The 27302-nt window shown below is 37.6% G+C and overlaps 1 protein-coding gene across 1 annotated transcript in view; it reads right to left on the bottom strand.

Moving 5' to 3' along the window:
• The window catches only part of arhgef28a (Rho guanine nucleotide exchange factor (GEF) 28a), an 89435-nt gene that overhangs the window by 5518 nt on the left and 56615 nt on the right, over window positions 1–27302 (bottom strand). Inside the window, exons 11-35 of the mRNA XM_079816058.1 lie at window positions 26828–27117; window positions 26170–26365; window positions 25928–26042; window positions 22396–22482; window positions 21596–21638; window positions 21016–21117; window positions 20423–20546; window positions 19654–19789; window positions 19375–19430; window positions 19041–19101; window positions 18781–18913; window positions 18230–18348; window positions 17630–17770; window positions 17276–17526; window positions 16081–16206; window positions 15858–15975; window positions 15527–15778; window positions 15349–15425; window positions 14533–14711; window positions 14274–14365; window positions 13609–13791; window positions 12318–12568; window positions 10749–10796; window positions 7371–7886; window positions 2124–2433 (exon numbers count right to left, since the gene is read on the bottom strand). Of these exons, the coding sequence (XP_079672184.1) occupies window positions 2124–2433; window positions 7371–7886; window positions 10749–10796; window positions 12318–12568; window positions 13609–13791; window positions 14274–14365; window positions 14533–14711; window positions 15349–15425; window positions 15527–15778; window positions 15858–15975; window positions 16081–16206; window positions 17276–17526; window positions 17630–17770; window positions 18230–18348; window positions 18781–18913; window positions 19041–19101; window positions 19375–19430; window positions 19654–19789; window positions 20423–20546; window positions 21016–21117; window positions 21596–21638; window positions 22396–22482; window positions 25928–26042; window positions 26170–26365; window positions 26828–27117 (4006 nt within the window). The remainder of the gene's footprint in view (window positions 1–2123; window positions 2434–7370; window positions 7887–10748; window positions 10797–12317; window positions 12569–13608; window positions 13792–14273; window positions 14366–14532; window positions 14712–15348; window positions 15426–15526; window positions 15779–15857; window positions 15976–16080; window positions 16207–17275; window positions 17527–17629; window positions 17771–18229; window positions 18349–18780; window positions 18914–19040; window positions 19102–19374; window positions 19431–19653; window positions 19790–20422; window positions 20547–21015; window positions 21118–21595; window positions 21639–22395; window positions 22483–25927; window positions 26043–26169; window positions 26366–26827; window positions 27118–27302) is intronic.

Below are 27302 nucleotides of genomic sequence, written 5' to 3'. Positions count from 1 at the left end.
AAGTATTCAAAAAAACAGTAGACGAAGAGATCCATCTCTTCCGCAGAGATTCAGCGCATTCGATATACACTTTTACGTCCCATGAGGCCACGGGAGAGGATTTGTGAATAGAAGTGAAGCGATGTGATAGTAGGTCACGTGACCGTAACAACAAAGGTAGTACGTCCGAATTTCATTCATACTACCCATATTCATACTACTATATAGAACATACTTTTTTAATAGTCGTGAAGTTCAAATTCAAATGTAGTCAAACAGTAGGCAATTACGGACACACAGATGGAGTTTTCTTGTAGAAAGCATGATGATTCTGAGTAAATACACATTATGGATATTTATGTTGAAAAAACTCTATAGTAGATGATAAGGCTAGGAAGTGGGAGCCTAATCTAGCTAAGCATGCACCCTTGTTCACACTCTGACAATAATGAGAGCGGGTTAATGAGGAAGTCAATACACACACAGGATACAACCTTTAAAGCAAGTACATAACAAGATGTGTTATTTACTGTAGTATCCAAGTGTTAAAATGTTGAACAAGTACCTTTAGCCATTACAGAGATGAAGTGTATGTATGTGAGAGAGGGACAATTCATAATGTTAAACAGACAACTCGGACAGCTCATGTGTAAATATCAGATGAATAAGTTTCTGTCCCTCTCCCCTAAGATGACGGGTCACTCAGTAATGAGTTTGGTAAAGATTTTTTAGATCAATGCTCCAATCAGTCTCCTGTAGCTGGCGGCCCTTGATTCACACACTACTGTCATCCCGACAGTCAATAGACAGAGGTGCAATTGATCGCCGACACAGATGTGTATCCGTGTGTGTTTGTACCTGGGTGTGATAGAGTGAGGATGAATCTTTGTTATTAAACACAGATTAACAGCATAAAGAAAGCGAATCGACCTTCGCTGTGGCAACACAAGTTTTAATAATGATTCGCAAGTGGATGTGATGAAATCAATGCTTTCTTTTGCATCTGCGTCTTAGTTAAACGGCAAACATGTACATAAATGAAATAAAATAAAAACAAGTTTGGCTTGACTTTCTGCAGTGTAGTTAACTAGTAGGATTGGCAGGGTGTGTGCCAATCATTCGATATTCTGCAAAACCATTTATATTGCCGCATATCCGTGACATAGGGATGAAACGGTATGGAAATTTCACATCACGATTATAGTGACCCAAATAATCACGGTTATCAATATTATCACGGTTTTGTTCAAATGAGATGAAAGTGTTAAAAAAAGAGATGTACGCACTTAAAACATTTCAACAAGTCTTATATTTGAAAATCAACAAACAACAAATAAATAAAGCAGCTCTTTGCACTTTTTAAAGCTAGATTCTATTCTGTGGGATTTACTTCCTTATAATGGCCGTCGTCAATAGCAACGCATAAATAATAATAATTTGGTGTAAATATAATCTCTAATATTATCTCTGTAAATATATTCTCAAGCAATATTCTCATCAGTGTTCAGCTATGATGCATTTAAATCTCGCATATTTTGTGTAAGAGCCCAAACAGTATCCAAGTGAAATAATGCATATCCATATTTTCATATGATTTGACAGTTTATTTTATTAAATATCAAAAGGTGTGCATCATACCTGACACCTAGATGAACACTTTACAGTCAGTTTTATGACTGTCATTCTCTTCAAATGCTATTGAAGTCAGAAACGTGTATAACGTTACCAATTTTGTTTGTAACTTTAGAGACGGTCCCTAAATTCGTCAGCTTTATGCCAGTCATATCAGATGCGCTGTGGTTCTGCTGTGTTTGTTTGAAACTATTTTCGCTGCTGAAATAGAACAGAAACAGTCAACCACTGTATGATGAGTGAATCTCCTGCGTACATCGCACGTTTTGAGTGTAGATTTCAGCGAGTGAGAGCGGCGAGCGTCTAACCGTCTATAAATTACTAACCGTCAATACATTTTATCGTGGTTTATCGTGAAACCGGTAATCGTTTCATCCCTACCGTGACATGGTTTTAAATCATAAAAACTACAGCACACTCCAAAGTGAGTCGCAGATGGGTGTTTCCTGTGCGGTCGAGTTGACTGGGGGTCAACACAACTAAGTAACAAGAGATTGCAGTAAAAACATTACCATCATTTGGGCCCTCTGTTAGACTTCTCAGAGGGGTCGAGTACATTGTTCCTCCAGTCCAACTCTCATCGGACACTCCAGCAAAGCTCTGTCCGTGGTTGGATCGCGCCAGGAGTGAATTGAGACTGTTCTGAGTACTGGGAGAATCCGAGAATCCTATAGATCCTGAGTGCAGGTGGACAGTCTGATGATGATGGTGTGGATTATGTTGAAGGTGGATGTGCCTGTTGTTTAGAGAGGGAGACATAAATGCTGCCTCGTTCACAAAAATGGATCCATGTTCGTCCTGATGGTGAGTGTGACCAGCGTCCTGCAAGACAAAGATGCGCATCACTCACATATTACTACAATATCTACACAATACAACTTATCTAGAAATGAATAAATAAAATAAATGCCCACATGGAAGACAAAGGTGTGTGTAGCACACGTGTAATAACACACTTCACCACACCTTTTAAAGGCATGATGACATAGAACATATAGAAGTCATAAGCTGTTTAATTCTAAGAGTGAGAGTGTGGAAAACAATACAAGATAAATTATGACAAAGAAAATAAATCTTGTCTAACATAAGAGGACTTAATTAAATTATAGTGTAAACAGTAAACATTAAAGAAAAATAAAGTAAGAGGTCAGCCATGATATTAAATTAAGTTTTAATTTCCAGCTTACCTTGTAGCACTTTATTTTACAGTCCTGTTCCCCCCATGTACATACCATGTACTTATTATAGTTATTACAATAACTGGGTTAGTACTAACCATGAACCTACCCCTAAACCTAATCCATGTAGTTACTTTCTTAGGTAAGTACATGCTGTAAAATAAAGTGCAACCCTTATTAGCATCAACTATTAATATTTTTAATTACCTCCACATAACATCATCTGTCATCCAAAGGCCTTTTCTTTTTTCCAAAGTTTTTTTGTGTACTTCAATTTATCACATTTATAAATAGATGCTTTACTTCAGAAAACTGACAACAGAGCCTATAGTACGATAATGTTTTGCCATCAAACATCATATCCATCTCTTCATCTCTCTTCCTGAGTTTTTCCTCATTCATTCAGTAGGATACATATGTGTATTACATATGTATTGTAGGCCAGACTGAATCATTGACCCACAAGCTCAAAATCACTGTTCTGTGAGCATCATCCTCCACAAACAATACCACATATAACTTGGGCCTGTAGTGGATCTACTATGTGTAGTTTATGTGTAGGAGAGTCTTACAGAAATATATTCCCCAATAGGTCAAAGCTTAGATGGTGGAGGATTAACACTTGCATGCTATTTACAGTAAGTCACAATTTCATTCTGAGGAGGAATCCACGCAACAGCAATAAAAATAAGAGGCTTTGAAGGATTTTACCTCTCATTTTCTGGCTGTATTCATAAGATTTCTAAAAGCTGGAGTTTTTTTCTTCTTTTACAACTGGGCTCCAAACAGCACGGTTATCTGGTAATGTGAAGTTTAACTGCAAATTAAAGCATCACGATTCAAATGGTTTCTCACAGGTGACATACATAATGTTCAAAAGTTTGGGGTCAATTTGGGGAAAGATTTGTTTTTGATGTTTTTGATAGAAGTCACCAAAGCTGTGTTCATTTGCTCAAAAATACAGTAAAAACAGTAATATTGTGAAATATTGTAAAATATTCTATTTTAATATATATATCCGTGTATCTGCGCATGTAATGTATTCCTGTGATGGCAAAGCTGAACGCTTCAGTGTCACATGGCATGATTCTCCAGAAATCGTTCTAATATGCTGATTTGGTGCTCAATAAAAATTTCTAATTATTATCAATGTTCAAAATGGTTGTGCTGCTTAACATTTTTGTGGAAACCGTGTTGTTGTTTTTTCAGGATACTGTGATGAATGGAAAAAGCTCAATTCAAAAGCATTTATTTGAAATAAAAATCTTTTTTTACATTATAAATGTACTGTCACATTTGATCACCTTAACACATCCTTTCTGAAAAGTATACATTTCTTCTTTTTTTTTTTTTTTATCTTACTGACCCAAACTGTAAAATATTTTTTCATAATCAATTTCCTAAATACAATTTCTTTTCTAACAAGAATTAATCTATGGGCGTATTAATGTGTATTGATGTCTTACAGTAAATACAACTGATAAATACACTTAAACCAAATATGTTGTTTTGTAGCCTTCATCAGACTTTATCAGTTGTGCAACAATGTTATGGCCAAGTAATTTTGTTGCACTACAAAACACTTGTTACTGTAAAAACTACAGTGTTTTGAAAACAGCTGAACTATTGTCACATACTGAACAATGTAGTCAAGTAGTTTTATTTAATCCCCAACGCTGTGTGTCTGTATGTAGTGAAGACTCTACAAATCAGCAGATGGACACCATTGTCCTCTCGCCCTTGCACTTTCCGATAATTTTGAAACCGTCCTTTACAAACCCCACACCCACATGAAACATCACTTCCCTGACCTGCAAAATGAAGTACACAGAGTTGTTTTTAATTAGTTTGCCTTGGTAGGGGCTTTTCAATTATAATTAATCATAGCTTGTTTATTAGCCCACAGTCAAGAGGTTGAAGCTTAGACCACCTCACACGGCCTAAGACTGATGAGCCATGAATTGCTCTGATTATTGCAGGTAATGAATCAGAGGCTTAGCTGTGTGTGAGAAATAGACGCTTGACCACAACTGAATCCTCCCTGTGTACAAGAGGTCGAGGAATGAAATGTTTTCTTCCTTAGTAGACTGCCACACCTCATTTGACTCTGCCTGAAAAGGCAACACTGGCTTTGGACCTTATAAAATCTGTTGTGTTTGGGTTTTTGCCATAGTCTTATTTATTTGTCAAGGCGTGTTTGGGAGGACTGGTCAGTGGGTTTAATCCAATCATCTGAAATATTGTTCATCTCAAAAACAAGAAGAGAGAAAGAGCGAGAAAAACACCATGCATATAGAAACAAGAAGACATCACTCTGCAAGAAATGGGGATGGGCATTACCACTTATTTTCATTTTAATCCAATACTAGTTACGATGAAGGTCAGTATTGCCAATATTAATATAATATCGATACCTTGAAGTAAACACAACATGTTTGTCAACTCTGATAATAAAATAGGTAAATATGGGTATAATAATGTTGCCCTTTAAAACTTTTTTTATCCATCAGAGATTCATAAAGAAATTTTAAATGGTGCATAGGTATTTTACCGTATTTTGATTAAATACATATAGCTGTGGTCAGCGTATGAGACTTCTTTCAAAAACAGTTAAACATCTTACTGATCCCAATCTTTGAATGGTAGACCGAAAGAGAGAAGAATGCAAAAACAGCTGAAAAACTGAAGGAACAGAAAGAAAGAGAAGAAAAGAATAAGACAGAAGAGAATTACATGACCAAAAATGAAAGCAAATGGGATCAAGAAAAACAGAAAATACAGTTTCTCTGCCATGAATTCATAACTGACAGTTTTGTTCCATCTTCAAAGTCAGATGAGAGAGGATTTGGGAGCGCTATCCTCTGACATCACTACCTGGGTGTTTTGGCAACAGAGTAAAGGAGGGATGAGGAAAGAGCAGAGGAGCAAAGAAATATGTCAGCGTTCAGAAGACAGCTGTGTCTCCAGACTCGCAGTGTGCACAAAGGCTTTTATGACATTCCCACAGCTCACAACTACAGCTTTTAGGCATATTTAAAAAATACACAAACAGATATGAAGAGCATGCAAATACACGCATATGAACAAACCGGCAGAAACTACAAAGACCCTAAAGCAAAACAAAAGCAGCGTCAGTGGCAGAGAGCTTCAGTCTGCTCACAAATTATTCTAAATAAACTAATTCAACTAATTTCAATCAATTAATGTGCATAGCATAAATGCATAAAGATGTATTTTGAACTAGATTCTCCTTTCATATGTGGTACTCTAAGAAAATTAAAATCATTGTACTAAAGCCAGAGAAGTCCGACAAAGTGCCAAGTCTTCTTTGATGTGTAAATAGACCAACCAGAATATGAATGACAACACGTTCTTTCAAAAACATGGCTAAAAAGGCAAAAGAAGAACTCAAATTTGCAATCAGAATCAAGTGCATTAATTAGAGGCAGTTTCTTAAACCTATAGATGGCAAAAAAATGACCACCGTTAAAGGTAAACTACAAAGGAATTATTGTTTCATTTTTAGTTAGAAACTAAATACTATTATTCAGTATTTAGAAAATCTGTGTTCAAAACAAAGCCTTGAAGTCACTGCCGCCTACAAAATTGATTGATATTCAGAGCTGTCAGGTTTAATGGGAAATCTCAAGTTTCTGTCATTCCACCTTGCATTTTTATAGGCAAACAAGGGTAAACGCAAAGATCAGATTCATTTACTGATGTAAAAATGTTCAACAGCAAGTAATGTGCAATTTTATATTTCAATCAGACATGGCAATCATCAGCAAAAAAGAAATATCCTACAAACTTGTATTGTTACTTTGCAATTTCCAAACCTGCTCACCTTACAATCATCTCGTCTTCCCTACTGTGACGTAAAACAACTTCTGTATGACGGGACTTCATTTTGTCCAATGGGAAATGATTGGATCATTGTCATTTGCTAAATGCTGTGATCGTTTCATGCAGGACTGTGCAATTAATCGAAATTGTAATTAACCGCAGAAAGGACCATTTTTCTGCCAGCCCCCTCAGTGTGCAATCTGAATGCAGTGGCCAAAATCTAGCGAGGGCCCAGAACAGAGCAGGTTTACTGTTACAACAGGGAAGGTGAATTCAGGGCAGGGTAAGGACTTGACCCAAAAAAATCGGTGGTTTGGGAATATTTTGGTTACAGGAGAGATGATGTATCAGAGCCAGGTAATTTGCTGTCATTGCTTTCATAAAATGATCAATGTGGCAAAACAGTGCATTAAGGGCCATTCACACACAACGTGTTTTTGTGGTTAAACGTGTGGTTTTTAAAAGCTGTGTAATGCACGAGGTGCTGCAAAACATGCAAGAGCAACGGTTAAAGACGTCTGTCTAGCATTTGTTTACTTTGAAAAACAATGGCAGATTCTGAACCAGATTAACAAAAATCAATAATAAAACCGACGCAGTCACGTATCATTTATGCAAATGGTGCCCGCAAATACCGTCAATAAAACAGGCTTCCAAAATTTGGAAGGCTTCCACCATTTACACATCACGCAGACCACCACTGAATCCGACACATTCCCATCCACTCACTGATCCTACCTGTGTCTGCTGTCCATCTAGTGGTATGACCATGGCCGGCAGGTTCTGCTGACAGTCAAGCTTCAAACTCTCCAGCAGCCTCCGCTGAGTGTCCAGCTTCTCTTTCTCCTTTTCTACACTCCTCTGGCCTTCCCGTAGCCGCTCCAGGCTTTGCTGGTACTCCTGCAGCTGCTCATGGAGTTCCTGTCGTTCGCTCTGCAGCCTCCTCTCCTCTAGGTGGCACAACAGCTCCCTCTGCTCCAGTGACGTCTCAAGGTCCGAATGCTGAAGCTGCCGCATCTGGCACTCTCGCTCCCACTGCTGCCGCTCTCGTACCAAGGTACCCCGTAGACGGGCCACGTCTACCAGCTCCTCCCGACGCCGCTCCGCCTCCCGCTGGCGCTCCTGCTCCTGCAGGGCCTGGTTGCTGCGAGCGATGGGCAGTGGGCGGGAGTGTGGGTGAGAGGAGGGGTTTGATAACAGGAGGAGGAGGAGCCTCTGGACTTCATAGCAACTGTCTTGGATGGTGACTGCAGCCTATTCACAAAAAGAGTATTTAATATAAAGGAGATCAAAGGTGAGATACCTTTTATCACTGCCAACAATGGCTCATTTTCTCTAGAATTAGCTAACACCAATGTGTAGTGTCTTGGCTAAAATATCACGAGGCAACTACCATCAATTAATCCGACCTGTATCATCAGAACATAAAATCCTTCTTTTTGGCTCCTTAAGCTACAAGTGCACTACCATTCAAAGGTTTGGCTTCAGTAAGATTCATTTTAAGGAAAATAATGTTATCAGAATAATATTATTAATAGAACAAAAATTATCACTGTTTCCCAAACATATTAAGCAGCATAACTATTTTCAACATTGATAAGAAGAAATGTCTCTTAAGCACCAAAATCAGCATGTCAGAATGATTTCTGAAGGATCATGTGACACTGAAGACTAGAGTAACGACAGCTTTGCCACAAGAGGAATAAATTAAATAAACAGTTATTTAAAATTGTAGTAAAGTGTCAGTATAACCGTTTTTACTGTATCACTGATCAAATAAATTCAGCCATGGTGAGCATTAGACACAAAATCTTACACTGCACATACTTTTGAATGGCCCAATCCACAAATTGCATCTGAGATTTGTGTTTTTAAATTCTTCTCTAGGGTTGTCTCTGGTGACTTGTTAAATAGAGCTGTTTTTAGTCCTTAAAACCTAGAAGGAAAATTAGCATGTTTGAGACACTGGTTCCCTCTGGTATATCTAATGGGTTTTTTGCACAGCAGTTTTCGATTCATGAGTAAAAAAAAGTTCAGTGGTTTACAATATCTGAAGATGTTGAAGAATTACTTCCACATTTTGTTCTACAACACAAATCACTGTCATAACTCAAATGCATATTGCTACAAATGAGTCTATGATAAGGTTCAGATTCATGATCGAAGAAAACAGACTGTGAAAACTTTAAAATGTTCAATCAAGCTGAACATTGTCAACAACACTAAAACCACGAGAAAACAACATAGATAACTGTTTGGCCTTTGTGGAGAAGAACGGTTGATTGATTTGTCAAGCATACTGTACACTACCTTTCAAAATATTGGGGTCAATAAGATTTTTAAGTCTCTTACGCTCAGCCAGGCTGTATTTATTTAATCAAAAATACAGTAAAAGCACAATATTGGGAAAGATTATAAAAATTTTACTTTTTCCAATTTTAATATATTTAATGTAAAATGTAATCTATTCCTGTGACGGCAAAGCTGATTGCTGCTTAATATTTGGGACCCACTTCTTAACTACTATGTACTAACATTTAAATTAAACATTTGATACAATGTAATACATACAATTAGCCTGACATCGTCATACTCGGTTCTAGTCAGAATATGAGTCTGATACTGCTACATTGGGCTGTGATTATGGGGTGTGTTTCAACCGAACCAGGAAAGACCTTAATTGGATAGACCTACAACCAATCAGAGCAACGAAGCGACGCATAGTTGTCAACAGAACTCAACTGCACGCACGCTGGAAGAAGTAGAAGAAGAAGATGAGTGTAAACGATCTTTGCCGTTGTTGAAAAAAGAATGTAAGGATAAACTGAGCACTTACCAACACGATCATAATTTTTTGAGAGAAATAGTAAAGGTGAATGCATATACGAACAAGTTCTCCGTTAAGGATTAGAACGAATTCAACCCAAGCGCTCTTTGGTGACGTGAATGCTTATGTTACTGTTTTTCATCTGTCCATCATCGTATAAAGCCCGCCCTGACAATTTCATTGGTCCGAACAGTTCCTGTTCGGGCATAGTTGCTCCACAACGGATCAAGTCCAGACCGAATTTCCCGGACTCAAATGTTGTGGGCAGGACTAAATTCGGCTGGCATCCAGGCTATCATACAATACAATTTTATACAATACAATGTAAATGTTTTTACATTGTACTTAAAATTTTAAAAATATCTGCATGTAATTACATCTGTAATTACATTTTATAATTACACTGTTGACACTTCCACAACACCAAACCCTGCCCTTAAACCTACCCATACCAACACACCTGTCCATAACTTTGCCGTATCTCACCTCACTATCAGCAAAAGTGTTTTACAATACAATATGAACAAAATAAGTACATTGTACTTATTTTTTGATGTAAGTACATAGTAGTTGAGGCCACCTAATATAAAGTGGGACCAATATTTTTGTAGAAACTTTAATACATTTTTTAAGGGTTCTTTGATGAATAGAAAGTTCAGAAGAACAGCATTTATATTTTTTTGTAAGATTATACAATGTCTTCACTGTCACTGTTGCTTAATAAATGTATTAATAAAAAAAAAATGCAATTTGCCATCAACTGTTTTTAAAGAACACAAATTCACATTTGAGGTATGACTATGTGTATACATTATGCTGTAGAACAAAATGTCAAAGTTTTATTTCACTCATGAATCAAACACAGTTATTCTAGAAACCCATTACATATTCCAGAGGGAACCCATTGTGAATTAGCCTTCCAGGTTGGCCTACAAATTTACATCATGACTGAGCAACTCTATTATGTTTGTATACTCGGAAACAAACAATAAAAATGCATCCAAATGTATCCCTTTGACAATGATATAGGAAGGCCAATCTCTTTTAAGAGCGTTTCGCAGGTGTGTCACTAATGTCTATATCCAGCATCACCTGCACTACAACACCTCCTACATCCAAACCACCTTGAGTAATATAATAGATAAAGCCACATAGTTGTTCAAACAAGTTCAGGCTTGGATAGAGCTATTACAATCGAGGCATGTTGCATGTTTATATGTGTCTGACGTAAGGCCTGTCCACTATAATTATACTTTCAGTTGGTATGTGGTTGTGTGACATGAACTCACCTGTAGACTGTACAGCAGCTGAGTCAAGCTCTGCACACTCTGACTCACCTGCATAAAGACAACAAACAACCAATGAGCAACAAAAAGTAAAGTCAAATAAAGTCAAATCAAGTAAGTCAAATAGGGAGTCTACTACTCAAACTAATGTCTCTTCTTCCTGGAAAGATAACAGCAAAGCTGTGAGCAGTATAGCAATATGTTTCATTCTATGGCAAACAACAGTGCAACACATTTCATTTACATTTTATTTTGGCAGACATCTGCTTCCTGTAGCACATTTAACGAAACTGCAAACGTTGTGTTTACTTCAGCAAGTATCTGAGGATGATTCAAAAACTTCAGCATCTGTTGACTCACACACCATTTGGTTCTTTATCTACAAAGTCAACAGACGGCACAGGAAACACACGGCGGTGACCTGAGTTAAAGAAAACAGCCTCCTAGACAAGTAGGTTTATAAATGAGCAAGGCAAAGCATTCATTCAAGGATGTTTGAGTAATGTGGGGGGACACATTAAGGCATCGGTATTGATTACCTCCCAAAAAGTGAGAGGATGAACCAATTCCTTAATAGGAGTTAAAATGGTTGTCATGCCCTTCATTCACCTTGTCTTAAGTTGGGCAGTAGTTTACTAGGTTCATTAAACATTGGGGCTAAAATCTATTTCTTGTGAGGGCTAATTTATATTATTTGTGCACTTTTGCACAATCTACACATCTGGATGTTAGCGAACAGTAATTTGGAAGTATAAATGGGAAGAGAGTTGCAATAAGTTCGCTCTTTTATATTGAAATCAACACAGACAAGTCTGCCCTCTTAAGGCAAGATGTATGCCCTGTCTATGTCAATATTAAGTTTATAGCACCACCTGGTGGACACACAACTATGTTTTGTTGGCTGCTGTTCTAGTAATGCTTATGTGCGACAGGACAGATTTTAAAACAAATGTATGATAACTGAACTGAATAAAAATTGTCAAAATAAATAAATAAATGTCAAAAAAAATAAAATAATTAATGAATCCCGTAAAACACAAGAATCCCTTGCTTTTTTAACAATAAAATGTAAATACCTTTTAAATATTGATAATCTTCTTTCATGAGCTTGTGCCCATGTCAGCAGCACAAAAAACCCTTATCAGCATGACATACTGTGCAGTGCACCACAAGACGGCAGCGACAGCAGAAAAGAGATCCAAGAAAATGAAAGTCTAATTCTTTGCTTTTATTTTTAATGAAACGGGACCCTGGAGGCAGTAAAATGGACTCCTCTTATTTCAAGCTCATTAATACTTAGTAACATAAAGAATGAGATGCGATAGTGGAAGAAGAATGTGAATAATTTATGAGGAGCGACTGTACCTCTTATGCTGAACATGGCTGAAATTTAAATCACTAATACTAGAAAATATTAAATATTTCTTACCCATATTAGTATATTTCTATTAATAATCATGCTGTGACATTATACTACCCCAATCCATCTTCTAGTAGTAATCCCTTGTGCAAGTAATGGCTGTTTAAGTGTGTTTAAGTGTTGTTTACGAGCAGGATCCAGTTCACATTTACCTTTAGGTGCATGTTGTGATCAGTGTCAGAGCTGTGATTTAAGGCCTGTGTTTTTAAGCCTTCCTCTCCTCTCCACTCCTCCTCCTCCTCACTCTGGTGGGTGTCTGTCAGTGGGCTCTGGTTCTCAGGAGGCGGAGGCAGAGGCAGAGGTGAGGAGGGAGCGTAGGGCTCAGATTGAGTCTGCTCTTCTGGACCAGACAGGATGGCAGCAGAAGCACAGTGAGAGGAGAGAGCTGCTCTCAGGTTCTCCGCTAATAAAAAGAGAGTGCAACAGCGCAATATTAATAACTGTCAAGATTACTATGCATGCAGTTGTGTGTATTTCAATAACATGACAAAAACCTTGTAGTATTGTTAAAAAGTATTAAAAGAGCGAAGCAAATTGCATTTATAAATCTATGGGTATGAGGGTAGCACTTTACAATAAGGTTTAATTTGTTAACATGAGTTAATGTATTAACTAAACTGAACTAACCATGAGCAATACATTTGTTAAGTATTTACTAATCTTTGTTAATTTTAGTAAACAAAAATCCAGCTGTTCATTGTTTGTTCATGTTAGTTCACAGTGCATTAACTAATGTTAACAAATACAACGTTTGATAATGTATTAGTAAATGTTAAAATTAACATGTAGTTAACTAATGTTAACTAATGAAACCTTATTGTAAAGTCTTACCAGTGTGGGTATATGTGCATGTGCACGTACAATATATTTAAAAAATATATATAGGCTTGGTAAGATATTTTTTTGTTTTTGAAAAAATTATCTTATGCTCACCAAGCATTTATTTGATCAAATATACAGTAAAACAGTAATATTTTAAAATATTATTACAATTTAAAATGACTAATTTAATATATATTAAATGCAATTTATTCCTGTGATGGTAAAACTTAATCTTCATTTCAGCATCATTACTCCAGTCTTCAATGTCACATGATCCTTCAGAAATTATTCTAATCATATGGTGATTTGATGCTCAAAAACATTTCTTATTATCATCAATGTTGAAAACATTGATGAGTAATATTTTTGTAGAAATTGTGATACATTTCTGTAGGATTCTTTGATGAATAAAAGTCCAAAAGAACAGCATTTATTTAAAATAGAAAATCTTTTGATAAATTATAAATGTCTTTAATGTCACGTTTGATCAGTTTAATGTGCCTTTTTTCCTTTTCTTTCTTTCTTATATATTTTTTTTATTTAACTGACCCCACTGTTGACCGCACAACTTTTGAAGGGTAGTGTATATATTGATGTGTGTGTCTCTCAGCAGACTCCCACCCTCTTTAAGAGCAGCGCTGAGCAGTACTCCAGCCTGGGGGACGTCTTCAGTGCTGGGCCGTACCAGCAGCCTGGGATCTGGACCTGCCTCACGTTGTCCTGCCATGACTGACAGTTCAGCGTAGATGTGTAGCTTCTCCTCCAGATTGGCACAGATGAGATGATCGTGGCCGCACAGAGACTCTGTGAAAGAAAATGGTCGTTGTCATGTTAAAAAAAATATATATATCTAGCTGATGCAAATGTAACTACCCCACTCATTGACCACTATTCGAAAGAAACCGTGTATTCTGGAGAAATAATAGGTTTTTTGCAAGCAGCAAAAATCACATGCATTTCATATTATTAGATTTTTACCAGTGACAGATTAGTTTTGGAGCGCTCTCAAAGCATGAAACGGACTTATAATTGCATCCACTGACAGTATAGGTCAGTAAGAATTAGGGATTGTGTGCATTCTTGAGGTGCCATAAGCCAATCAGCATTTGTCAGATCATAATTTTCCAGCAAATCCAGAGTAATGGCATGCACCAGTCGAGCAATTTGAGATAAATTAAGATGAATGGCGGTGCTAATGATTAGATATATCTAGGTATTACAAATTAACATTGCAGCTATTATAAACCCTTTTTGGATTCATCAGCATAGCTGGTTGCTTGCATCACCTTGAAGCCTGTGAATCTTTTGGACCTTTGCTTCCGTAACTCTCTTTTCCTCTTCTGATTCACTCGTAGTCTCATCCTCCTCTTCAGGGCAACTTAGCAAAACAAATACAATTTAAGATTAGAACAATTACACACTACAACAAAAGTTAGAGATATTTTTTTCCTTTCAGCTGTTCTTGTGTATATTGTATACCCATACAAGTATGACATGTTTCCTCTTATGGTGTAAATGGGAACAGCACTCCTCATCAATACACACCTCTCCACAGCCTCTCTGATGAGTCTCATCCAGGCATTACGTTCATCTTTAGAAGCAGCATGCACCTCATACATCTCAGGCCCAGCTGAAGATGCGCTGATCAGAAACATGCCTCTCTCCTCGTTGGCCACCTCACGCACGATCAGCTTCTGCAGAGAGATCACTGGAGGCTTCTGGTCCTGAGAAACAGAGCAAGCGAGTAGGATAGCATATCTAACTTTAAACACACAGTTACATTAAACAGACTATCAGATTTACACAAAAGCAAACTGTCATTCAATCCACACTTAATAGAAGTCTAAATCAACTATATTCCCTGAATATAAATACTTATACTACTGCTCAAAAGTTTGGGATCATTAAGATTTTTCTTAAAAGAAATTAATACTTTTATTCAGCAAGGATGCATTAAATAGATCAAAAGTAACAGTAAAGATGTTTACAACGTTTCAAAAATGTCTATTTATCAAAGAATCCTGAACAAAACGTACCATGGTTTCCACAAAAATATTAAGCAGCACAATTATTTTAATCATTAAAAATAATAATAAACGTTTCTTAAGCAGCAAATCAGCATATAAGAATAGTTTCTGAAGGATCATGTGACACTGAAGACACTATGCTGAAATTCAATAATTTCAATAATATTTTGCAATATTACAGTCACACTGTATTTGTGATCAAATAAATACAGCCTTTGTGAGCATATAAGACTTCTTAAAAAAAATCTCAAACCCCAACTATTGAATAGTAGTGTTTGCTTTACCGAGATGAAAATGCATATATCAGAATATCAGATAAATATCAGAAACCAACCACAGCAGCAAAGATGTATTTCTGATCTTTCTCCTGAAGGAACACCAATGAATCAGACAGCAAAAACGCCAGAACATCTGTGGATGATCAAATAATGTCTGTGGATCAGATCTTCCATCTACTTAGCCAGAATGTGTGATGTGTTGTGACTGTTTCATTGGACAATTATTTGACCTACCTTTCAGTCTTCCTGTGGCCGTCTTCCAGAGCAGTGGGCCCTGGTGCAGCAGAGCCCTGCCGCTGGTAATGTCCTGTTTGCGGAAAGTGTAACCACTCTTCAGTTTGGTCGCACACTTGTTCTCCATGCGGCCCAGGACCTCACTCAGCTTCTGGTTCTGCTCGTACTGACTCACTCGCTGATCCACAGCGGAGATCAGCTCTCGGATCAGGACTAGCGCACAAGACAGGTCAGCATGCTCTTCTGTGCGCTCTGAAATAAAGAACAAAATAAACTTAGTCCAAATAAATGTTTGGTTGTGGTTTGTGTGCATGTAGGTGAGGAAAAATACCCTCTGTGTACTGCAGTATTCTCTCCAGGAGGACAGGGTATTTCGTAATTCGCTGCGTTACTAACAAAATGCATTCTGGGATTTCTCGCCTCTTTACCAATGAGTTGCTACTCTGTTGCTGTGGAACCAAAAAGATTAGAGTGATTAACTGAAATTCAGTGCTGCCGAAAGCATCCATAATGCATCAATATGTGACTGAGTCATTGTGCGATTTGGCTCTCACTTTGGCGAAGAGTTGAAATCTCTTGTTCTGCTGCTGAAGCTCTTTGAAATAGCTGACGGCTTCTGTGTGATGACTGCAAAAATCACCATACACCTGCTTCATCTTCTCTGCATTCTCCTGGGAGAACTATGATGAACACAAACATATGATGTTTCCCATGATGTAGTACTTCATTTGTACTGAGTACCATTTATTCTCTCTCTCTCTCTCTCTCTCTCTCTCTCTCTCTCTCTCTCTCTCTCTCTATACACACACACATATTTGGGGGAGCTTGCTCTTGAGCAAAATAAGCAAGCTAACATACAGTGCAATCTATATTTGTCATTCAATATAAATACAAGTTGTATTCTATGTCTTTTAATTTGTCAAGAGAAAAATGTAAATGTAAAGGGAAACTGTGACAATCACATATCTAGAAATAAAGCAATACACCAAAAAATTGTTTGTTATTTACAGCAATCTGACATTAATTTCATCTTAAACCAATTAATTAGTAGATGTTATTACTCCATAACCTACGTGAAGTCATTAATGCAATGTGCGTCATTAATGGATGTGCTTCAAAATTACTATGGTTTCGGGACATAGTCGTGACTAGCTAGTTAGTTTCTCCAACAATGTTTTGTATTTTGGTAGTTAAGCATGTTAGTAGCAGTTATGTTGTTGTACGACAAATACACTCCAGACCTGTTTTGTGAACTGTCTTAACTGAAAATATTTGACTCAAAACAAGGATTCTTTCATTAAGATGACATTGCTGCTTCTCTCATGAAATGTGCCTAACTCCACCCTTAATGGGCAAACTGCTTGGTCATTGATCAACTGATTAAATGGTAACACTTTACAATAAGGCTCAATTTGTTAACATTTGTTAACTAAATTAGTTATCATGAACTATCAATACAAATTATTTAAATGCATTTGTTAATCTTAGTTAACATTATTAAATTTAAAAGTTGTATCTATTCATTTTTTTAATGGACCAGAGCTAACACAAACTAACACTGAACAGTTATATTATTAACTAATGTTAACAAAAGTATTGGTTCTTGTTAGTAAATATTAGTTAATGTGTTACCTAACATTAACTAATGGGACCTTTTTGTAAAGTGTTACCAGTTAAACTGATCAGGGCACTTTGAATTTGAATTGTGTACTCACAGAATTACTTAGAAGACTACAATAATTTATATACCTGTTGCAGAAAAATGTCACCCACACGGTGGATGAGGTAGTTCTTGTTGCTGTTTGGCTGGATGCAGCATTGCCGCCGTTCCCTCATCGCTGACAGAAAATCACGGTGGAGGAGGAGCAGCTCATCTAAGCAAGGGAAAATCCGACCAATAGTGTCTGCATCCAGCCCGACTTCCTCCCGCATTCCCCTCCTGAAGACCTCCGCCATTACCATGAGCGTCTGAACGTGATGGAGCTCGGTCTGCATGAACTCTGAGTAAGACCAAGAGCACAAAAACACTTTCAAATGATGAACAGCTATGAACAGAACACCACTGCACAAAATGTTTTAATGAGGAAGACTGTTTCAGCTGACCGTAAATGACATCCTGTCTCTTGATGATGCGCTTTTCTTGCATCTTACAGAACTGGGGCTCCACCGCTAAACTCCATGACTCCGCCTCTAAATCCACAGCATTCATCACCAGCTCATTCTGAAGTGGGGCATCTACAGTGTCTGAGATGGGACACACAAATTGTTTACTTTATGTTTATCTTTTAAGGCAAAATTATTAAAAGTTATTTTTTGTTTTTAATCTCTTTGCTGGATTTTTCTATACGGAATAACAATGGCTGCTGAAAATTTAGCTTTGCCATTACAGGAATATATAAAATTGTAATATTTATTAAAAACAGTTATTATATTTTATTATATATATTAACAGTTATATATTTTAAATTGTGATAACATTTCACAATATTACTGTTTTACTGTATTTTTTATCAAATAAATGCAGCCTTAGCGCCTTGTTTCAACAACATTTAAAAAATATTCATTATTCCAAACATCTGACCGGTAGTGTAAAAAAAAATAAAGGGCTGGATAGGAGGATTTTAAAGGTCTCTTAACCATCTGTTGAGCTTGGAGTAGGAACATGAAATACCAGTAATTTCATCAAATGTCCAGCTGTTTTACCTTCAATGAGAGATGAATCAGTGGATGTTGAGGACTCCATGGTTTGGAGGAGCTCCTCTGGTTGGATGTGGAGCCGCCACGGGGAGGCGTCACTATCTGCTTCTGGACTCTCAGTAAGCCTGATGGAAAAATGTCATGAATGTTTTTTATGACACTAAGGAGCCTTGAACACTCTCACTTATTTCAACAAATACAAACTTTGGGCACTTATGCTGTCTTGGCTCATCCAAACATTGAATAGATGAACAACTGAAGTCAAGAAGTAGCACTTCTGCATTATATACAGAGGAAATGGATGATAAAAGTAAAATTAGACAATTTAAATTCTTTTGTAGCGTGTTGCGACAACATACACTTCCATTTTATGTCTGAAACTTATTTTTGGAAAAATATTTGAATAATATAAAAACAAAAAAAAAACAAATGTCCCATCCAAATGAAAAACCGTGTCATTTCCAGAGTTGGTTTGTAGTATATATAAGAATGAGCACTCACATTTATTTAACTAGTTTTTGCTTGAAACTAGCTACACGAAAGTAAGAGTTTCGGACCTCTCTGTGACTGCAGGCACACTTCTGGACAGAGGGCAAGGAAGAGGAGTAGAGTCTCGTGATGTCATCACAGGAAGAGAGGCAGAGGTGGGTATCTGAGAGGACGAGGAGGAACTTTCACGCACTATAAAATCTAAATGTGACAGAAAAAAAAGGTGAGCAGAAAAAAAGTGTAAATGGGTGAAAAACAACTTTGGAGTTAAATAAGTTGACAGTGAGAGTGATATAATCTTTCACTTTATAAAGCTGGTAAAACTCACTTTGAGGGAGGGAGGCTGTCCTGCTTTTTACTGTCATCACAGAATATTTGTCTTGAGGTTTCTGCAAAAGTAATATACTTTATTATTATTATTATTATTATTATTAATTAATATATATATATTTTTTTTTTTACATTTCTTCCTCTTATGTTACACTGATTGGCAGTATTCTGTATTGTAATAATGGGGCTCATCACAGATTCTCTGCACTCTGTGTCTGACCAAACATAGGCAAATGTGTCTCATGGTTTAAATATTAAACTCAGGCAATCTATCAGACTTGGATGTAGTTCAACAGAAAAAAACAACATGTGCAAACACAAGCACAGTCCACCTTTAGGCATGGCGTCGATGAGTCCTTACAGCCCTTATGGACACTCACTGCACAGTCTAGGGTGAAAGAGCAAAATAACAAGCAATATATATATTAAAAAACATCTACTGAATCAATTGGCATATTTCCAAGAAATTTTCCAAAACACAAAAACAGATAGAATGATTCATTACAATGTATTGTGTACTATTGCCAGAAACACAATACATATTTTTTTAAGATGAATGAAAATGGTAGTTTGATTATTTCAAATATTTGTTTCTACTTAAATGAACTCACATGTGCAGTGGAAGACCTCTTTCCCAGAAGCTGGCTTGCCGCAGATCTCACAAAGTGTGGACCCCAGGACAGATCCTGCTGTGAACTGGTGTCCATTGACCTGTTTGTCTTTGGCCTCTCTCTCTTTTCCTTTCCCCTTAAAGAACCAAGTGAAAGCCATCAGATCACTCACAGTCCTCATCACCATCTGCCATGACTGCACATTAAACTCATCTCTACACCATTTCTGCTTGTTTAGTTAGTCTAAGTGTGACATGCTTGTGTGGCTAAAAAAAGGCCATGGGAGAGTTTGCCGCTGGTAAAACAGTTACAGCCAAAAGAAAGTTTAATGATTAAAAGAGACTCCTCTGGTTGTTTTTAGGCTTAATCAGTCTTTACCCCCTTCTCTTTTTCATCCTTCCTTAATGGCTATTAAAGGGACATTTTGTGCAAAAACCAGGCTCAAATTGTTCAGTTTCCAAACAAAAACAACATTGTATGAAGTAATATTGTAGAAAATTAAGTTTAACATTTGATCATAGATGGCAATTTCTTTTTTTTTTTTTTAATTCTTATAATATTGATTGATAATATTTATATTTCTCTGTGACCTTTAACATTATTTGTCATCATGTTTGAGATGACTAAATGCATAGTGTCACTGAGTGGCACCCTTTCAAAGGTTAATATTTACCATTTAGGTTCTAATATGTACCTTTAAGTTACTAATATGCACGGTACCTTTTGAACGGGTATGTATGTTTGCATGTATGTATGCAAGTATGTTTACCTTGTTCTTGTTGCGAGTGCTATACATTCGGCTCTTTATGAAGCTGAAAGTGCGGCTGACTTTGTATTTTTCTGACTCTGTTTTGGAAGGGATGATATATTTGTCCCATTCCTCTTCCTCAATCCTGGAACACACAAGCCCACATCCATTAAATCACATGAAGCGCATTATAATCATATAATAGTTTATTTATAATCATTATAATAGTTTAATTAATGCTTTTGTTTCAGGCCAAGTTATTCATTCTTTTCCAGGCTACAGGAAAATTAATAATTAGTCATCACCCTCTGTGCCAAAAGTAGGACATACCACCTGAGCAGTGCGGACATTCTCTGCATTTTACACATTCCTTATTTTAAATCTTCGCTTGGTGGGAGGTGAGTTGTGAGACGAGGTTAGGTTAGGTTATGTTCACAAACAAGAAATGTTATTACATATTTTAGTGAAGTGACAGCATTATCTCACAAATGTTAAGAAGCATTAGACGTGATTTCATGCCAGGGGGTGATTGTGCTTTCTGGTTAGGTTATTAAAAGTATCATGCCAAGGGTGCACTTGGTGGTTTGAGGCTAGGGGACTCTGTATTGACATACTCTTTGAGGAATTCGGAGAGCGTGAGGTGTTGGAGGGAGTCTGCCAGCTCTGCACTGGTCTCATCATCAGCTGACTGAGCACGCCTACGAAACCTTAACTCCCTATAGAGGTACAGTACAGCACTCTGAGTGTTTATACACATAGCAGATACACGCATTTCCATTTTAATGTCTGCACAGACACATACTGTCCCTGGAGGGCGCTATTGTGCTTTGCTGTAAAAAAAAAATTGTGAGAAAGACATAGGGAATTTTTTTAAATACCACAAATAACCTGACGGATAGGGATGATCAGGATATATGAAATCCCACACCATAGACAAGGGGCACTTAACGCAGAGAGTGTACATCACTCACCAACAAGATAAAAAATGTTGTATCCATTTACATAAAAACAACTCTAACTACAGCCATTTATTTGAAAAGGTTTTGAACAGGCGCAACAACATTCAAATCAACAGGAAGCACCCCGTCTCCTGGCAACCTTGTAGTCATGGACACTGGAGAGTAGATTAGTGACAAATATATAATACCTAATAGAGGAATCAGGGCAGATGACAGGTTGTTAGAGGTAATCTACCTTTTCTCTTGAGTCTGCTCTGATGTGCTGCAGGCACGATGTTCTGTTGAAAAGAAAACATGGATGTTGATATGAATATACTGGTTCTATCATTTACATGACATCTTTGAGAACTTATAAAAGGTCTCCTCCTCTCCTCTGATTCTATAAACACATTCATCTGAAGATTGATGACATCATCCTTCCTATCCAGGAAAACATTTATCAAATAATGATGAAACCCCTTGAGGGGGAAGACAGACAGACGCTCTGCCATTAGGCTTCCAACAACCAGCGAGCAAAGCCAAGCCATGGAAAGCTCACGCATACTGTACACACACCCAGAACATTGTTATTATTGTTAACTAAAACTATTATTTTCAGTAATTTAATTAAAGCTAAAATAAAATGTAAATATCAGATAAAAAACGTACAAGAGTACAAGATGAGGTACTAAATTTACAAAAACAAAAGCAGAAAAAAATATATAAATATTTTTAAAAACTAAAACAAATGGCAAAAAAAAACAAATAAAATGACTAAACCTTAAACCTAAAATTCAAAGTGAAAAAAATCTAAGCTAATTAAAATATGAATAAATACTATTATATACATAATATAATAAATGATATAAATATAAAATAATATTAAAAAAAACACTCAGACACACCCAGACACATTATACACACTTTTTTTCAGTAATTCACGTTCTCCCACACAAAGACACAAAGCGCTTTCAGCAGCAGAAGTGTTATGCTATGGTGTTAGTGCGTGTGGCGAGCAGGCGTAACTGGCAGGTGGGCAGGCGAGGCTGTACTTACTAACAGGGTTGAGCAGAGACAGAGATTTAGACAGAGACAGGGCGTGTAGGAGAGACCTGCTGCCACTGCTGCTGGAGAGGGCGCCATCTACAGGACACAGCGGACATGACACTCACTACAGCCCGCCACTACTCTACACATACATAGTGAGCTGGTTTTGAATGGAAGGGTTATGAAATGTTATAGCTGAAAAAACAGGTGATTTTATCCTCTGTTCATGTTGTTTGTAATATCAAACAGCAGAACATTTTGGCTGTGTCTCAAAACCAAAGATTCAAACATGTCTGTCCCTGCTAGAAAATCCAACTTAAAGGTGAACTATGAAAGATTTTTGCAGTAAAATATCCAAAAACCACTAGGCCAGTGTTATCGATTTTGTTCAGTTGAGTACTTAGAATATCCCAAATGTTTCCAACTATTTGTAAATCGTGAGAAATTGCTATTTTAACCAAGGAACCGGGACGTGTGGGCTATGCGTTTGAGGGAGTCGCCATATCTGCGTTACCCTCGGTTTCCGGTTTTATTTAGCAGAAACGTTGTACTCTCACTGCAGTGTGAACAAGTGTCATAGCAGCCGCAGAGCGAACGTCATAACTTCCTTTTCAACACACTCAGATATATCTAATACGATAAACAGAGTTGCGTTACCTCATACCTCATACATGACTGGAAAAGAGGAAGTGGCGCCGGCGACCGTGTCATAATAAAAGTCCCGCCGGCGACTATGCCATAATAACAGTCCCGCTCTTCAATCGCTCCTGCGACCTTGCTCAGCTCCACAACACTCGGTCCTGCTCTGCTTCAGACTACAGTAATGTTAATAATTGCATCCATGAACATGATTTCTGCCCGAGTCCAATCCTGACTCTTTTCCACCGGCTGTGAGGTGAAGACCACATGTCCCAAGATTCTGCGCTCAAACGTGGCGTCATCAAACTACGCCTTTAGTGGACGGAAACCTCTAGTGGACGTAAAAGTTACATAGTGTAGCTTTAATCTGGCAGCTAAATGTTTCAGAACATGATACGTGTTTTCTAGCTGGACTAAGTTGATCATTAGCTGTTCCAAGCTCATCGTTGGCCTGACGACCAACCACAATGCTCCAAAATCCAACTTGACCATCTTGAAGCTGGTAATAGATGGATTTCTGAACCAAGATGGTTAATCATCTTATTATGAACCCCTTATACCAGCTACCATGTTCTTAAAAAAAACAGTTACATTCTTAAATTGTTTTTTCCAGCAGGCATAATGTCTAAAAAGAAAAGCTGTACACATTAGCCAGCTAACTTGGTTTTGAGTATATTTGTTAGTAGTGTGTGTGTCTGTTCACTACGGTTTTGTTAGTGACTACCAAACATGCTTTTAGCAAACCATTATCAAGTGTAAAGGCTATTATGTTGGTGTCCAATGGTGATTTAACAACCAGAAAGGCATCTTCAGAACGAAAAAAAAAAAAATCTACTATATTGGCTTAGATTAAATGGAATTGAGCAGGCTCGATGAAGCTACCAAATGACATTCAGGGGCATTAACTTCAACAGCAACTGGTAATTACTGGGAGAATCTCTGACCCAGTGGATGTTAATGAATGCAGATCATCTGAGGGCATTAGACATGAGCTGTATTTTGTAATTGCACCCTTTTAAAGAGATAAAACAATTGATCCAAGGAGATCCTAAGATGGACAGGGGCGTGGGAAGTGGGGGTGCTGCAGCAGTATTATTTATATGTTGAATTATGTTTTTAAAACATAGGCTACATGAGGTCATATTGTGACCGTTGCGGTGTGTGCATAGAAAGAGTGGGACTATTTCCTCCAGTGGAGAGAGCGCCTTTCTGAAGATTCCGTTAATTTCACGCTCAACCCAGAAGGCCCTTTGTGACACGCTGGATCAAATATAGGTCTATCCGAAATAAATAGTTTGGGCTGCCCCTGACTAAAGTTTTTTTTCTAGTAGTTGTTCATTTAAGCCGTTGTTCATCACTCGGCGCCGCCGCCTCCATGTCATTGTCTGTTATAGGCTATTTGCTTATTATTTATTAAATCCGGGCAATTTGGTTGATAAAACATTGATTAAAATTAAGATACAATTTATACAAAAACGAAATTCACTTTAAAGAACGGCTTTCGACCAAGTGTTCAAAATCCTTTCTCACCCCCATGTCTACTGACATATTATGCATCTTATGTGTCCTGTTCACTTTTCAACGTAAATTAAATTTAAAAATAACATAATATTTAAACTGAAACTAAATACGTGTTTTAATGGCTACAAGTATAGTAGGCTACAGTACAGAGAAATGTCATGTCGGAGCAGGATTTGAGCACACGTCATTTTACCGGTGAGCAGTTCATGAGTGAAGCTCCGCTTTGCTTTGCTGACATGCTCTGGTAAGGTAGGCAGGTTTTTTGCGTTATTTTTTATTTCCTGTCCCTGTGCAGGCTCTTTTATTGTATATGACTGGGTAAACAGCTCAGTAAACCTTTTATTTAAAGGTTTAATGTAGGCCACAGTCCATTGCATTACGATTGCAAGAAGAATCAAAATTGTGAAAAATGTGATGTGCAGTCAAATGTCCCGGTGTGTATGTTGTTTAAACGAGTATTCTCATCTATATATTTGTTGTGCTTTCGTGTTTTATAGACTCGCTATTGTTTCTTATAAAAATGTGGTGACCCCCCCCCCCCCCCCCCCCCCAAAAAAAAAAAAAAAAACCCCAACCTAAAACATCTTCCCGTGCCCCTGAAGATAGATACTGTATGTTTTAGATTAGTTTCTATGAAGCACATTAAGAAAGTAGGCCTGTTTCACACTGCATATATAAGCAGTGTACAATCGAAGCAGAAGTGCCACTGTACAGAAATGTGTTGTGCTTTTTTTAACACTGACAGTGCTTCTGCAGCATAACAGTAACATCCAAACGGTACACAGAACAGAACAGAACACAAAACCTGATGTGTAGCTATAAACCACTTAAATCAGCTGGATTTTGACTTACTCCACAATGCACAGTGTGAATGCTTTAATCTGTGGTGCTGGCATAAATATGCACTGCTTACACTTGCAGTATATCAAACAGGTCCTATTTTTAAAAAAAGTGTTCCGATCTTGCTTAAAAAATAAAAACAAAGACAATAATCATATTTTAAATTAGTTACAAATCCCGTCATCCCTTAAAAGCTCATCATGCTTAAAACAGACTAGACAGGAAATACAAGAGATGTTATGACATCTATGCTCAGTCATTTTCAGCAATGAGAAGAAACAGATGAAGCTTTGTGATAGAAATATCTCAGTACAACCAGACTTTTGTTTATGCTCTGTGATTATCTACTATAACCTGTAGGTTAAAAAATGCATCCAAAAATGCACCCATGCATCCTGATTTTTTTGTTTTAAATCTATATTTGACCTGACTTCCTGTCATCTGTTCCTGAGAAATGCTAACCTTGGAAAAAAATGCATGTCATTTTAGAACTAATGCAGGTAATGTGAGAGGTGGAAGGTGAGATGTTAGAGGATCTGACCCTGGTTGAGGTCGGTGGGTGGAGGGTGAGCATCCCTACTGAATCGTGGAGGCAGCAGGCTGATTTTAGGGGAGGTGTAGGAATATGAACGCAGACGGATGCCCTGCTCAATATCCTGAGAAAAGAAATAATGAAAATTTTCACTCAGTTTGCACAGAGCTGATCTCACAGTGCTCAAAAATGTAATGACCATCATGTGTATAGTCTGTCCCTCTGTAAGTAAGGGAAAATAGGTAGGGTACCTTTGCAGGAGTGGGGCTACAGGCAGAGGAGGCGGAGTGAGAACGCGTGCAGGTGAGAACAGGGCCAGGGCTAAACATAATCTGCTCATCTGCGCTGTTTTTGAGCTCAGGGTGTGGCTGGGGAAGGGGCTTCTTCATTAAAATGTCGTCATCATCATCCTCCTCGCTGTCCATTTCCAAGGCCACCAGACTCGGGCTTAGAGAGAGGATTGGACTTCTAAACATTCTCAACAACCACTATGAGTAAGACTAGCATTCACTTACACATTGTGAATAGTACATACATTTAGTGTATGGGACAAATACTCCAGCTACTCTCATATGTCACGGCAAGCCCAAAGTTTTCGAATGATGGAAACATTTTTCAAATTGATTCTAGACTTGCACATAAAAAATACATTCCTGCTTTATTGGGCAATTATATCCAGCAAACAGAGCCTTTGCCCTTGGTTTGTTTCACAGACCTGGTTTCACAGACCTTCTACTGCAGAAGTTCGCAGCAGGTTTTGCTCCAAGTGGTGACCCAATAAAGTAAAATGTATGTTATTGTACACAAGTAAAATCAAAATGTCTTCCAAAATGTTTTCCAAGCATTGAAAATCTGATCTAAAAATCTAAATTGACGGACACCCCAAAGCATCAATGTTAGTTTGCTTACCTTAGGTCACATGACTCTGTAGGTGAGCTTGAACTGTTATAGGTCTGTTCAGCAGGTCGTGTGGCACGCATGAGTCTATCCAGCATTAGTCCCGCTGGAGAGGTGGGAGAAAAAGAACGAGAGCCGGGATGCCGTCCTCTCTGCCCTTCATCATACTTGATAGCTGAAGGCATATCTATTGTCCCGGGTGATAAGACCCCTGTATCTGACATTCGCCACACGCCACTATCTGTCCCAGAACTGTCCTCTGTAACGTCTGTAACAGTGTACTTCATATTGAGGTCATTGTCCTACATCAGAAGAGAAAACAAACATATGTCAATGTAATAGGACAATGGCAATATAGTAAAATAAAGGGGTAGTTCAAACAAAAATGAAAAAATCAGTTGGAAAAAAACCTGTATGACATACTTTCTTTTCAAAAACAGTCAAAAACATCACATGACTTTCATTGTATGCACAAAAAAAAAACTGA

This window comes from Gobio gobio (genome assembly GCF_949357685.1).
Source record: "Gobio gobio genome assembly, chromosome: 4".
NCBI lineage: Eukaryota > Metazoa > Chordata > Actinopteri > Cypriniformes > Gobionidae > Gobio > Gobio gobio.
The sequence above is the reverse complement of the archived record's forward strand: the minus strand, read 5'-3'. Positions and strand labels throughout refer to the sequence as shown.